The following is a 15581-nucleotide window of genomic DNA, read 5'->3' as shown; positions in this document are numbered from 1 at the left end:
TTTGCATACAACAGTACTAAGCATATAAGTACAGGTTTTAGTCCTTTTATGCTACGGATTTCAACCTGGATAACCTATTACCGTGGGGTTTTTAGGACTTCAGCATTATGTAGCACGTACTTTTTTGCAAGACATGTAAGAAATGTTACAAGTTGCGAAGGAATCTATTAGAAGCGCTCAAGACAGAGACATATTTTATTCTAATAGACATCGTTCACCGAGAGAGTTCTTTGAAGGAATGATGGTGTATTTGCGAGTTCCGGAAGATTCCGAGACTTTACGGGCAGGCCGATATCTGAAATTATCCCCTAGATACTGAGGATCATTTCGGGTTAAACGCCGGATTTGTTCAATTCATAGTAACATGAAACGTTTCGTCCATTTCGTCGTTTCGTCATTTCGAAGGTTTCGTTTCGTTTCGTTTCGTTTGGTTTCATCTGTTTTGGACGAAACACAAAGGTTTCGAAATGACACTTCTTATATACACACACCAAATTTATAACATAGCCAACAGAAAGATGGAGATACATTTTTTGGGACTAGTGGGTATGAAATTCATGATTTTGGGAGTATGTTTTTTGGTATTTTCAAAATTTGGGCAAGAAAAGGAGAGAAAGAGAGGAAGAAAGAAACAAGTTGGAAGGGAATAGGGAGGCGAGAAGAAAAGGAGAGAAAGAGGAGCGATGGGCCGTGGAGGAGAAGAGAGAGAGAGAGAGGAAAAGGAAAGAGGAAGAGGAGGCGTGAAGGAGGAGAAGTGAAGGAGCAGAAGTGAAGGAGCGAAAAGGAGGAGTGGACGAGGAGAAGAGGCGGAGCAACTGGTTGTGGCCGAGAAGAAGCGTCAGATGCGTGAAGTGGCAAATGGGCAGCAAACAGAGACGGAAACGACGACAAAAATCGTACTTACAAAAAAAAAAAAACCTTCTGTCCGTTTTTTGACGTCACTTTACATTTGGGCGAAACATGGTTTCAATGGGCAAGTTTCTCGAAACGTTTCGTGCCGTTTTGAGAGGGCAAAACGGGTTTTTATGTTACTATGGTTCAGTTGCATATGAATTGGACTTGCCTTCTCATGTTCTCGTATTTCATTCAGTAGACTTAAGGAGGTACTAGGTGGAATAGACCAATTAGTTACTCCTCAAGAAATCATAGATGTCAAGGATATGACATTTGCGCCCCTCGAACCGGAAAAGATTCTTGGATTTTGTGAAAGAGGATTGCGGCATATGTTACTCACGGAATACAAGATCAAGTGGAAGGATTGTGTTGAGGAGGACGCTACATGGGAGACATTGATTACCCTTCAGAGGGATTACCCTAAGTTTTTACTGAGCTCAGGAGTGAGCTCTTAGAGAAAGGAGAGTGTGTCATGTGCACGGAGTGTATCTACCATATGCAACACGCACACAAGACTAGCTTCGAGGCTTGGGGTAGCTTGGAGCTAGGCAGGTTGATTGGCGAGCTGGGCTAGGGATGGATTGACGGGCGGGCGCCAAAGTGTGGACGGCCGGTGACCGGCCAAGAGCCTATAAAAGGGTGGCCAAGGTTAGCAGTTAGTCAGAGTCTCGCGAGTCCAATGCTAGAGCTGTGGGGTCAGGAGCCTGGATCTAGTGCAGATGTGCACCTGCTTCATGCAACTGAGGTTGGTAGCAGTCTTGAGGCCCGTGAGGGTAGCTACGTGGCGGTATGGGATGTCACGGGGTAGAGATTGGTTGGTACGTCTAGCTAGTTAGCTCAGCTCGTGGCTCGGTGGGGACAGTCAGGCCTTGTGGGCTTGCCCACGGCTGTCATGGTTGGGTGGTGAGCTAGGCCTGCACCCCCTTCATGATTTATGGCTTTGTTTTGCAGGTTTCAGGTCTTGTTTCAGGATTGCTCTATGAGGAGACCCTTGGGGACTTGAGAACCACCTTGAGGTTATACAAATATCACCATCAGAGAGAAAGACATAAAGGTTGAATCTAGATAAGCTCTCTCAAAGCCAAGTGAAATCAAGAAGGCATCAATCTTCTGATACCAAGCATGGGGTGCTTGTTTGAGACCATATAGAGTCTTCCGTAATAAGTAAACATGATCTGTATGTCCCTGAATCTCAAATCTTGGAGGCTGCTATACCTCCTCTAAATCTCCGTTCAAAAAGGCAGATTTGACATCCATCTGAAAGACATGCCATCCAAAATGAGCAGCCAAGGCTAAAACAATCTGAATGGTAGTATACTTGGGTGTAGGTGCAAATGTCTCATCAAGTCCTCGCCACCTTTCTGAGCATAACTACGAGCAACTAAGCGAGCTTTGTACTTATCCAAAGTATTATCAGAATGAAACTTGACTTTGAAAATCCATTTGACACCGAGGACCTTCCGATGTAATGGATGTGGAACTAACTCCCGAGTTTTGTTTCGCTTGATAGAAGACATCTCTGCTTCCATAGCCTGTCGCCACTGCGGCAAAGCAAGGGCCTCCTCGGGATTCTCGGGCTCATCAATATCGTGTAAGGTACTCAAAAGAACATAATTCACGGTATGGCCGGAAGAAGCAAGCCGAGAAGATCTCCGAGGTCCGGACGATGCCTGAGAATGCAATTGGCTATTAGAAAAGACAGAGCCAGATCTCCTCTCAAATCTGAAAGAAGAAGAAGGTACTGCTGGAGAAATGGATGCATCAAGGACAACAAGGGATGAAGTGTTACGACCCTGTGTTTTCCTCTGGACAGTATGCAGGTGGGCACGGGGATAGGATGGACAGTGTGAAAATGGCATCAGTTAGGAAACCCATGTGTGAACAGCCCCAAGTGTGAAGGGGACAAAAAGAATTAAAGTAGAAAGGTTTTATAACGTTTGGGACAAAAGGATTTAAGTTTACAAGGTTTTATAACCTAAGATGATTTAAAATAATAATGGATGCGCTTTTTGGGCTATTGCTTTTATTTGGAGAAAAGCGGGCTGAGGCGCCTCCTTATTAAGGGAAGGGTGGTGGAGTCGACGGTGTGGTGTATGAGAGTCGGATGAGGGAGTCTGTGAGGAGAGTGGTGATTTGTAGAGGCCTCCATCATGAACTCCATTGGCCCCTTCTGTCCATGGCCTCAACCACCTCATCATCAAAATAAACTCCAAGTCCCTTCCGAGCAGCCATGTGAATTGAAAACAAGTTCTTTGAAAGCTGAGGCACATGTAAAACTTCATGGAGAGTAGCAGAGAAACATTTACCAATACCAATAACGGGTAAGGAAGAGTCATCTCCAATGCGAATCAAAGAAGAGAGCGACTGGTAATCCTCCAAAATATGTTAAATGTTTGGTCATATGGGCAGAAGCACCATTGTCACTAACGCACTCAACCTCTGTGGGTGTGTCACTAACCTCTGTGGAAGAAGTTATATTTGTGATCACGAGGAAGAAAGCTCCTTTGAATCTCAAGCCACATCTGTCGGGCACTCCTTGTTGGTCATGTCCACTCTCGGCTAGTTCAGGTGTGAACCCAGCTTACTCACGGGCACTTTTTCCTTGTGATTGGACTTAGGTTTTTTCCCCGTGTGAACACACTTATGTGTGTTGGGCACTTAGCCCTAGGCCTTTTAGTACTCATTTGTACTTTCATTTCATATCATTATTGAGTACATCTTTTCCAGCACTCTCACGTTTCTTTGTGCTTGAGGTTGTGTGTGTGTGCAGGCTAGCTTCCCTCCTACCCAACATTGGTATCAGAGCTTGGTTAGGGTTAGGGTTTGCCCGTTCTTGCCCTTCAGCCTATTGGCATTAGGGTTTTGCTGTTTAGGGTTAGGGTTTTGCTCTCGGTCGCCTCTGCAGGTCGCCGCCCTCAGCTGCCCGTCGCCGCCGATCAGATCCATGCTATGCGACGCCGCCGCCGATAGATCTGCCTTTGCCGTCACTGTGCGCTGCTGCCTGCCTTAGAGCAGTCGCCAGTCAAATCCGCGTCCGCCTTGTACCGCCGCTGTTGCAAATCTGTGCCACCCTCGCTGCCCAGCGCCGCCCGTCGCCTTGTACTGTGCCGACTGCGCCAGATTTGATAGATCGCTGCCGTCGCCTGCGCTGTCCTCTGTACCACCTTACGCCTCAGATCTGTGTGTCCTATGTCACCCTGTACTTGCGTCGCCGCTTGCATCTCATACGCCTCAGATCTGCGCCGCCTTGTCTAGCTGCCCTCCGTACAAATCAGCACCACTCCTACAAAGTGTACATGTACACTGAAAAATTCGAGGTATTTGAAAATTTTCAAAAAATTTTCAATTCCATATAGATTTCTAGGTTAACTTTGTGAGATTTGTAAATTTTTGACGTGAAATTGCACAAATCGCCTGTTGAAATTTGGGGCTTTTCACAATTAAGCCTGCAATTGCTACATTGGCACACATTGGCATTGTTTCCAGCAGATTTGGTGCATAATTGCATTAGAAATTTAGGGATTTTGTAGAAATTGATACTATTTTACAGAATTCGGCACTATTTGTTGGCAATTTTGGGTATTACAGGCACATTTGGTTGGCATTGGGGCATTTTCCCCGATTTTGGACATTCCAATATTTGGTACAGGTGACAATCGCATTAGCAGATTTACAGGTGCAGATCCGGTTCAGATATGGTCTAATTGGCTACCTAAAAATTAGGGCTTTTCTACATTGAGCCCGTTTTTGGAGCATTCGACTAATTTACCTTTGATTTTGCTAGGATTTGCGCACTTGCAGCTTTTACAGGTGCCAGTTGATTGTGTTTTTCACGGCACATGTATACATTTGTGGTTTGTTGCAGTATATGTATGCCATTGTGGACACTTTGACAGATTTGCATCATCGTGTAGTACACTTGCAGATTTGGAACATGCATATGTATTTCTCGTGGTGAAGGAGTTTCCTTTCAGTCCATTGATTATCCTGCTATTTATCTCGCGCATTCTTACGGTTTTGCTGGGCATTGCCTACTCGTGGTGACTTGTGACTGATTTGTTGTGCTATCATGGCCAACAATAACAATGACCTCTTTGGAATGCTATCTCAAGAGGACAAGCTCAATGGAGATAACTACCCTATGTGGGCTTATATGATGCGTCATGTATTGGTCGCCAAGAATGTATGGCTATATGTGGTTGGCACTGAGGAGCGTCCTCTTGCACCTGCTCCAGCGGAAGGTGAAGTGATTCTCGCTCATCCTCCTGCAGGTCCACCTCCTACTCAGCAGCAGCGTACTTGGGATGCTAGGGATGCTCAGGCCCATGCATTGATTGCTCTCTTGTGCCGCAGGCATATCATTCCGCACATTCGTTCTTGCACCACTGCAAAGGGTGCTTGGGATACCTTGGCGATGTCGTATTTAGGTCGCAATGAGGCTCGTGTAGCTTACCTTCGGGGCAAGCTTGAGACTGACCGCATGCTTGAAGGTGACTCTATCGATCAGTACCTTACGCATGTGAAAGACCTATGAGAGCTTGACAGATAGTTATCTTGTTCAGACAGTTTTGCGTAATTTGCCTAACTCTTATCAGACATTTGGTACCACTTTGCGGTTGTTGGCTGGCAATGCACCTAATGCGGTCACTTTTGACAACCTTGTGACTCTCTTGCTGAGTGAAGAGCAATCTCGTTCCAAGAGGAAGAACATGATGTCTGCTGAGACAGTAGTGGCTGCTCCCTTTCGTGGGAATAGATCTGGGCCTAAACCTAGCCCATCGGATCCTCCCAAGACAGAGAACAAGCCTGAAAAGAAAAAGCGTTGTAACTATTGCAGGAAAACAGGACACACCATAGAGGAATGTAGGAAGCGTATTGAGAGTGAAAAAAAGAAGAAGCTGGCATGTTCTTCCACAGGTGCAGATCAGGCCAATTTAGCTACATGTGTTAGCCTTGACCCTTACATCTTCATCACCTGCGGAGACGTCTTCTGATGCCGTTGCTTTTGATGACTATGCTCTATAGTCTGTACTCCATGGTATGCATTGTTTGGTAGATGCATTTCAAGGGGGATTTTACTTGCCCACATGCAGTTGATGATGCCTCATGGTCACTTATGCTTGTTGACCCTTATGCTAGTCTATGCTAGACGCTTTCTCTTATGTGATGTCTACTGGAGATGCCTTTTATGTTGTTTTCCCTTGTAGTGGGATTGTTTCTACAGTGTTGACATTGTCACTTTCTCACATGTGATGTTTACTGGGAGTGCCTTTTACACACTCGGCCAGTGTTGGTTTGCTCTCATGGTTTTGACATGTCACATGTGTATTATTCATTGTGGGACTATGCATCTTTACACTTGCCATACATGCCACTGATCATGGCATCGCTGAGAGTTTACCTATCCTCTCATCACTGTGGGATTATGCATCTTTACACTTGCCATACATACCCGCCTCGAGCCCCCACTTTTTCTCCCCATTTTCAGCTTTTCCCATTGCTAAATTTTTGCTTTTATCAGCCCTACCATTGCTGATTTTTCCTCATCGGATCCTCCATTGATGAGATTCACTTTTGCAGCTTACATTGCATGTCTCAAAGGCATGACTTTTGGATCCTGTTGCCTTGGCATTTGGTACTTGCCTTCAGGGGGGTATTATGCGATGCCTCTTGATTTGATGTAGTTGATATCCACATGATCTTTGCCATGCATTTCTGGTGAACTACTGTGCTCTAGCATTAGCACTATGACATTGGGGATTCTCCTTTTCCGCGTCATATAGTGCTTGCTTTTTCCATTGGCACTGCAGTTCACTCTTACTGTGGAGCATAGTGCAGGGCAGCAGTCACAACTTTATCACCTGCTGCTACCCGTTCACACCATTCACTTGAGGGGGGTTTGTTGGTCATGTCCACTCCCTGCTAGTTCAGGTGTGAACCCATGACTGATTTTTCCCGTGTGAACACACTTATGTGTGTTGGGCACTTAGCCCTAGGCCTTTTAGTATTCACTTGTACTTTCATTTCATATCATTATTGAGTACATCTTTTCCAGCACACTCACGTTTCTCTGTGCTTGAGGTTGTGTGTGTGTGTGTGTGTGCAGGCTACCTTCCCTCTCCTACCCAACACTCCTTGTAGAAATAAATTGTGCTTGTATGGCAAGTGTCATGCAATGAATGATGATGAGGGGTGCGCGAAAATCCAAAACTCCCCGTAATGTTGGATCCACCAAGGTAGGTGTTATAACTGATGTCTAGACACCAACACCTTCCCAGCACCTTCAAGAAGCAACTGGATATAAAAGGACCAAGTATGATAATTGGTGGCTGTAAGCTACATGGAATCACTGATTTGGGGAGGAGTGTAGGATGGAACATGAGAGAAAGAAGAGAGGATTTGTGGGAGGAGAGAAACAAGAGAAGAAGTGGTTGCAGGTTAGGATGGGGGGACCACCAAAGGGGTGGAGGGAGAGGGTACCGATGAAGTGGTAGCCTAAGAAGTAGGGGATAGGATTCCCTGTGAGGAGAAAAGAAGTCCAGAGAAGTTAGAATATTGATCTCTTGAAGCCATATCCTCCAAACGCAGAATCCCTCTCTTCAAATAGGGTTAGAAGCACTAAAACTAAGCACAATAAGTATGAGGATCAAGAAGGAATGCAGGGTGGGAGGGTGGGAAAAAACCAGATGGGGAGAGAAGAAATGGTTCTCCAAGGTTTAATGTCATCATAGATGCTGAAAACACAGCTCTGTGAAGAAAAACATAGCATGAATGAAGAAAAAGCAGCACCACTAAGAAAACGCAGCTCTCTGATGTAAACGCAGCTCCCAGATCTGAAAATGCAGGTCTTTATGTGCCGAAATCTGTAAACAACAGGTTCATGAAAAAAATGCAAGTCCTAGAGGAATTCTAGGCTCTGATACCATGTGAGATTTATGTGCGACTGCTGTAAATCTGAAAACAGAGAATAAAACAGCATATATGTGTAGATAGTAGATTGCAGATGATCAAGAACCTAAATTAGGGTGAAGGTCTAGCACGAGGGAGGCCCGTGAGTGCCGGTATGTACAAATCAGGGCTAAAAAGGGGGATAAAAATGATGTGGACTGAGGCACCTATTATATAGGTCCTCAAGAGCTGGTCGGGTAGGTCCTATAGGCCGACCTAGACAAAAGTCCATAAAATGCAGAAAAATACTAAAAATGTTCCAATAAATGGTGCAAAAATAGCAAATAAATATGCAATGCAGGGCCTTATAAATGGGCCAGATACAAACATGTAGAGAGTCCATCTGGGGATGAACAATATTTCCAACAGTCTTGACACCCTTAAGCAGATCTATTAGATCTGTCGAGAGGTCAAAGAATCTGTCAATGTGGGTGGAGTATGCTTGGCAAATGCCCACAAAGGATTGGATATCATATGCGGTCTGTGGTATCTCCCAATTGACTATGTCGGCCACCTTGGCCAGATCAAGTCGGATGCCCTCGGCACTGATTATGTATCCAAGGTAGTGAACATCGAACAGATAAAATTCTGACTTCTTCTCATTGACATAGAGCACGTTACTTTCTAGCAACTTCAAGACTTTGTCCACATCAATGTCATGCTGCTCAACCGTAGTTGAAAATACCACTATGTCATCCAAAAATATTAACACACTTTCCAATCAAGTTCCCGAATATCCGCATCATCATGCGGTTGAATGTGGCTGGGATGTTCATCAAGCCAAATGGCATGACCACAATAAAACCATCCACTGTGTGTTTGTTCCGAAGTTCGTTGTTCTCTCTCTTTGTCGAAGCTTGCCATAGTGGGAATATGCAGTTCCTTTCCAGAACGCAATAAAACCATCCACTGTGCGTTTGGGACTTTCCGGAGGCTAAAAACCAACCGTCCTTCTAGGGACAAGAGAAGGGGTGGTCCTCCGGAGTCTAGAAACCAACCACACAGGCGAAAAGAATTTCTTTTCTTTTTTTTGGTTTTCTGGCTGAATCTTAACACTTGAGGAAGGCTATGTTACCAATATAACATGTGGAAGCTCGGTGGATAAAATCGGTAACGTCAATGTTCAGAATTCAGCAATCTTTCGCAACGAAGATAGCACACAACATAGAGAGAGATGTACAGAAATAGAGATTAAGGAGACCAAGAAGATGGGAATTGGGATTAGGAAGAAAAAAGAGATGGGAGAAAAGAAAAGAAGAAGAGGAGGAAGAGAAGACTAAGAAAAACAAGGGGAGGAAGTGGAAGAAGGGAGGAAGGAGAAGAAGAGGGAAAGGAAGGAGAGGAGAGGAGGAGAAGGAGAAGGCCCACGGGTACTCAAGTTGCTACTATAGAAGGATCTACTCAAGGGTTAAAAAAAAATGTAAAAAAATTGTGATTTTTTTTTTCGAAACTTCCATGGCCAGAAACTTTTGGGTTTTTTTAGGAAGGTTTTGTAGGTTTTGAAATGATGTAACATGGGTTTTTGTGACTATGTTCATACTTCATATAGTTTTTTATTTTTTTGGGGCAAAGGGTTGGCTAGCCATGCACTACCTTGTCCTATCCTATTGGCAAGTTGAAATTTGGCTATAGAAAGCAGGCAGGTCCTCACAGTCCAAGGCCAGCTTGTGAGGGTCTTGACATGCATTTCTCCTACTTCTAATTAGTGCGATTTCAATTAATCAAGTCACTTGTTACGTGCTTTTTTCTTGTCTGACTGGCACTTTCTGCTTTATGTAACTTACAGGACAACTGCTCCCCTGCCAGATACAGGTCAATGGTTTCTGCTTGCCTTGAATGAGCAGCTTCCTTCCGTGTTTGTGGAGTTTCTGCGAGCGCATCTCTTTGTTCTGCAGCACTATCTGATGCTGTTCCTGATGCTGGGATTCTCTGTGTTGTTCGATTTTGTCAAAGCTCCCGGATTAGGCCTAGCTGCCAGGTACATGTTCACCATGGGTATAGGGCGGCTTTTGCGGGTGATGACTTTTGTGGCCACGATACTTCCTTCTGCTCGTCCTTGGTGCGTCCAAGAAAGGTTCAAGATTCCTGATCATCCCCACCCATGGGTGCAGAAATTCTACACACCATATGCAAATAATGCAGACAGAATTAGAGATCTTCTTGATCAAGACATGGCATATGGCGAGTAATTGCCTCTTGCTTTGAGAATAGGTGTTTGTTTACTTGTCAGGTTGTTCTGTACATCTTGTGAATGGTGAGATTGAAAGTTTCGCCTTCTATCCTTCTAAGGACGAACTTGCCTTCTTATTGCAGCTCCTATTGGACAATTCCCCTCTGAGTACACTCCAAATTGGGGCAGTATGCAATTCTTAGTTAACTTGTTGAGACCACAAGAACCAGATGTCTCTAGTGGGGAGGAATCTTGGTTTACTACTCTTAAAAGGGCTGGCGGTGGCTGCAACGACCTTATGTTCAGCGGCCATGTTCTAGTGTCCTCATTGACGGCAATGGCATGGACGGTATAAAGCTTTGCTGTTTTCTGTGGTGAAATTCTAATTTTTGTTTCTTACTAATCATGCGACTTTGGTTTTGCTGTTTAGGAAGCTTATCCAGGTTGGACAGCTGGATTGCTTTGGTTCTTTGTACTGCACACGGCGCAACGTGAGATAAGAGAGCGGCACCATTACAGTGTTGATGTCGTGTCTGCCATTTACATGGGCGTATTGCTTTGGAGGTCAACAGGCTTTATCTGGACTTCAAAGGATAGAGCTCAAGAAATTAGGCTACAATGTCTTGCTAAAATTGAAGGAAAGATAATGCAAGCTGCAAAGGATGGAGATGTGAGTAAAGTGAGGCAGCTTTTAAAGCAGGTAGAGGATGATAGCAAGGAGAAAAGGCCATCTCAATTTGTTGTAATCATTGCATCATCTGTGGTGACAACATTTTCGTTAGGCATTGCGCTTTTAGCTTTTGTTTGGACAGTAGACGGGTGAATTATGGGACAGGCATGTTGGTCATCAAATTTTGGCTTTGGAATTAAGCTGAATGGAAAATTTATGCATATAAAATTTATCTATGTATTTGCTTTCATAGTTTGAACCACCGTTATGTACCATGACTTTATTGTCTATGATGCTGTCACTTCCTTGAGCATGGTGGCAGGCATCGTTTTTTAGAGAGAGGGAATGCTAATGTGCTGAATTTGCAAGTAGAATTAATGAAAATGAAGATATTTTAATGTATTGACTGGCTGGCCGCCCTTGGAAGGAGGTTACATGTGAAATTCCCGTGATGGGGGTTGAGCACAATCTTGTCACACTTAAACTATTCATACCAATAAACAAGATGACATATGGCACATCACAAACCAAAATAACAGAAGTGGAAAGTGGTGATGGCTCCGTTGGAACCTAAATTCATGGGCACCTTGTGCCATATTTCCATTACAAGGGTAGAAATGAAAAAAGGTACCAAACAAGGTGTTTGTAGATTTAGACTCCAGCTAACTACCAAGGAGCAACCTTGTGTATAAAAAGCTCCACTAGCCTCAAAGCAAAGCACGTGAGAGTTGGGACCGAGTGGTAGAAAACCGTGTCATGCTAAATGCATACTATTCTTCACTGACCTTTGGGCAAAGTGGTGACACATCCATTGGAACCAGAATGCTCCTTGTCACTATTCGATTTTCTTTTTGTAGCTTTTCACATTTTGCTACACAACCGCTTCCAACCACAATTGAACCGACCATTAGTCCGTCTCGCAAAGGCACATCTTTACTTATACAATCCAATATGAGTCACTTTTATGATATTGCCGCACACAAGGATGCTCACCCACGAGATGATGCGTTTACTCACTCACACCTTTCCTTTTAGCATAAGAGACAAAGCATCACACACTCAAGATATCCACTAGATATGTGTTGCGGGGATCTGTTCCTTTCACTTAGAATACATGAGGGCTGCAAACACATAAGCAAGAGACTCATACACAGAGGACGCACTCACATAGTGAAAACCCCTTTTATTATTTCTACTACCAAGATTTACAATGTGTATAGTAGACAAAAGCTTATGCTTCAAAGTCTTCAATGGTATGTGTGTCAAGCTGGTCTGTGGGACAATGGCAACCCATTTGCTTCCGAGACTCCAAGACGGCTTCTTTTACTCCAAGAGAGAGTGCACCAAACAATGGCTCAAAACCATCGAGACCGCAAGACCGCATGGTGATGTTACCTTGGTCTCACTTTGTGTTTCTGTCGATTGTGTGTGTGAGGCCTAGCCCCTCACTTCGTGTTGCCATCTCCGATCCAAGTTCACCAAGGAGCCTCCGCCTTCAAGCTACACCGTGTACGTATCTTTGTTTTTGTTTTTCGAGCCAAGGTCAGAGACGAGCATGCTCGTCTCTAAGACTCAAGCAAAGAAATGCTTTTGTCATTAGTTTCGTCGTTCAGTTGTGAGAACGGTTTCACTACTTCTTTAAGGCATGATCTCGGAAGACCCAATAACTGGGCACGACAGCGACCAAGAACTCCCGAAGGAGCCCAGGTACTGTGTGACTGGATCAAATGCTAGAATCAACATCATTAACAAAGAGATTAGATGATAATTAACACGTGATTAGTGAGTAATTAATTGATAGCTTAATGTAGGCATGGATAATAAAAAAACCAGCAAATTCTCATAAGGCCAATGCCTCAATTTATAAAGTTTACATCCAAGCATCTAATCCCACTGATTTCTCCTTGATTCACTCCACCTCTTTTGCTTGATTCTCTCCGTCTCTTTTGCTTGATTCTCTCCACCTCTCCCAGAATATCTCCACACCTCCTAAATCTTCTCATGCTACCCTTTATTCTCTCCCAGTAGATTCTTCTCACATTTACAGATTCTCTTTTACAGCCTCTAGCCAAGGGCTTGTTTTCACACACACCCTATTCACTTGTATATTTCAACACCTCTCCTCAAGTGAATACTCCTAGCACACTTGGACCCTATACCAAGTTTTCCTCTTACTTGATAGTCCGCGACCAGTGCCTAGCACACCTCCCCTCAAGTGAACAATCCCAGTACACCTGGACCCTATACCAAGTTTTCCTCTTACTTGATAGTCCGTGACCAGTGCCTCAAGTCTCTAAACTCAGTCCTTGACACTCTCTCTCTCTCTCTATGTGTCCAAGGCTACTATAGGTGCCCGTGACCTTGACTAAAGTGCTCACACATACATCTACCACATGGCCTACATCATCGGTGGCTCAGAGGTGGTTTTACTCTGTTGGGGCAGGTTACATTGGGTTGTGGGATTTCTCTCTCTCTCTCTCTCTCTCTCTCTCTCTCTCTCTCTCTCTCTCTGAGATTTTCACATGGCTCCTCACTCTTTGGAGCCTCACATCTTCTCTTGTCTTCAATCTTCTTGTCGTGGCAGCTTCTCTTCACGCGTCCGTGTCTTCCTCTTCTTTCAGTCTTCTTGTTGTGGGACAGCTTCTCTTCACGCGTCCATGTCTTCCTTTAATGCTTCCTTTAGCTTTTCTTCTTGTTGTGGATCTTCCTCTTGGAAAGAGATGTTCTTCTTCTTTCATGGCTGGGGCCATGAGCTTGTCCGTCAGTTCTTGCTCCATGTGAGCAACATGTTTAAATGTTTTGTTGACAGTTCTTTTGGACTTTTGATGTTTATCTTGTGTCATTATGCAATGCAAACCCAAATCTATGCGGGAGGTCTTACCTCTTGCCTTATTCTGGACAAGGGCAGTGTCTGATCCCATTTTTACACTGATGTAATGTGTCCAATACATAATGCATATAGCATTCATTCTTATGCACATAATGATCCCATTTTTACACTGATGTAATGCAAACCCAAATCTATGCGGGAGGTCTTACCTCTTGCCTTATTCTGGACAAGGGCAGTGTCTGATCCCATTTTTACACTGATGTAATGTGTCTAATACATAATGCGTATAGCATTCATTCTTATGCACATTTTCAAATGCAACTCTGGCTGTGAATAATCTTGAATTTGAGTGTGATTTGCAGGCATTAACCAAGGGTTAAATGCAAAATGATGATTACCATAAATTTATCAGCATAATTTTACCAGAAATTACATTAAATCAAGGGTAACCAATTTGTACGGAATGGTTGGAGTATCAAACCATCTCCGAATTGCAATCTGAAGTTATAAGAATCTGTATCAGATACCTAATGGTTAATTTGAATCCTCAATTGTATCAAAATATAGTGATTAGTATTGATTAATCATTGATTAGTAAATTAATCCTCTATTTTGTGTGTAGAAAACAGAGTATGTGGGGAGCCCAAATCTGAGGCCTTGAAAAGATGCAGGGGGGAAGAGAGCTTGAGCTCTTGCAAGCACACACACACACTCACAAAACCCTAATAGAGAACACACAAGGTGAGAGGCTGAAAATCTTCTTCTTCTCTACTCAACACTCAACACACCATATACAAGAATAAGAGTACACACAATATGAAAGGTACTCAACCATTACATACACGGGTTCTCTATAGTGTGAACCCGACTAAATGAGCTGGCGCTATAACTATGCCAGTCTCTAGAGTGGCTATCACATAGCCTGTCATCCCACTGGCCGCATATCACCCAAGATCTCACCAACCATGCCAGTGGTGTAAGTGCGGGGCCTATCCCCCAGGCGGGTCATCAGTGTCCACCGCCTCACTAGAGCTCGATATCTCAACACTCCCCCTCGAGCTCAACTCCATCTCATGTACACCAAGCGAAGCCCTGAATCTGCGGAGCTTCTCTGTACCCAATGCTTTGGTGAAGATGTCAGCTACCTGATCCTCTGTGCTGACATAGACAAGGTCAAGGTCTCCTGCCAAGACCTTCTCTCTGACGAAGTGGTAGTGGACCTCTATGTGCTTCGTACGAGCATGAAAGACTGGGTTCCTGGCCAACTGTATACTGCTAATGTTGTCACAGAAAATGACAACTTGTCTATCCACTGATAGACCCAAATCTGCAAGTAGCTTTCTCAACCAAGCTACCTCACATGCTGCCATAGTAGCAGCTCCTCTGTACTCGGCCTCTGTACTCGATAGAGCAACCGTAGGCTGCTTCTTGCTGCTCCAAGTCACAGCAGCACTCCCCAAAGAAAACATGAATCCACTGGTAGATCTTCTGTCTGAGATACTACCAGCCCAATCAGCATCTGTGTACCCATGTACACATATCTCTGTCCCAGTCTCATAGAATAGTCCACACTGTAAAGTAGACTTCACATACCTCAGTATGCGTCTCACAGCATCCAAATGCGGTTTCCGTGGAACCTGTATAAACTGACTCACCAACCCAACAGCATAGCTCAAATCTGGTCTGGTGATCGTCATGTAGATCAAACTTCCTACTATGCTCCTGTACATAGTAGGATCCTCCAATATCTCTCCTGAATCTGCACTCAACTTGCCATTCTGATCCAATGGCACAGAAATAGGCTTACAGCCTGTCATACCATACTTGGACAACATGTCCAAGCCATACTGTCTCTGCAGTAATCCAATACCATGTGGTGACCTAATCACCTCAATGCCCAAGAAATATCTGAGCTCCCCCAGATCCTTCATCTCAAACTTCTGTCTAAGCAAGATCTTTACATCAAAGATCTCTGCATCATGGTCCCCCGTAATGATCAAGTCATCTACATAGATGACAACAAGCACAACCCCTCTATCACAATGTCTCACATACAATGAGAAATCTGC

General features: G+C 44.1%; 1 protein-coding gene across 3 annotated transcripts in view; it reads left to right on the top strand.

Moving 5' to 3' along the window:
* Window positions 1–10916, top strand: part of LOC147612705 (protein PHLOEM UNLOADING MODULATOR-like) — a 31681-nt gene extending 20765 nt beyond the window's left edge. Inside the window, exons 2-6 of one of the 3 annotated variants that reach the window (XM_086783280.1) lie at window positions 4483–4570; window positions 4679–4704; window positions 9629–10023; window positions 10156–10361; window positions 10447–10916. In XM_086783280.1, the coding sequence (XP_086639406.1) occupies window positions 4483–4570; window positions 4679–4704; window positions 9629–10023; window positions 10156–10361; window positions 10447–10512 (781 nt within the window). In that variant the 3' untranslated portion in view covers window positions 10513–10916. Of the gene's footprint in view, window positions 1–4482; window positions 4571–4678; window positions 4705–9628; window positions 10024–10155; window positions 10362–10442 lie in introns of all 3 variants that reach the window. The other 2 variants (XM_086783278.1, XM_086783279.1) reach the window with 2 other exon arrangements.
* Window positions 10917–15581: the final 4665 nt, after the last annotated feature.

This window comes from Cibotium barometz, chromosome 45 (genome assembly GCF_041138505.1).
Source record: "Cibotium barometz isolate CiBa-2024 chromosome 45, ASM4113850v1, whole genome shotgun sequence".
In the NCBI taxonomy this organism is placed as follows: Eukaryota; Viridiplantae; Streptophyta; class Polypodiopsida; order Cyatheales; family Cibotiaceae; genus Cibotium; species Cibotium barometz.
The sequence above is the reverse complement of the archived record's forward strand: the minus strand, read 5'-3'. Positions and strand labels throughout refer to the sequence as shown.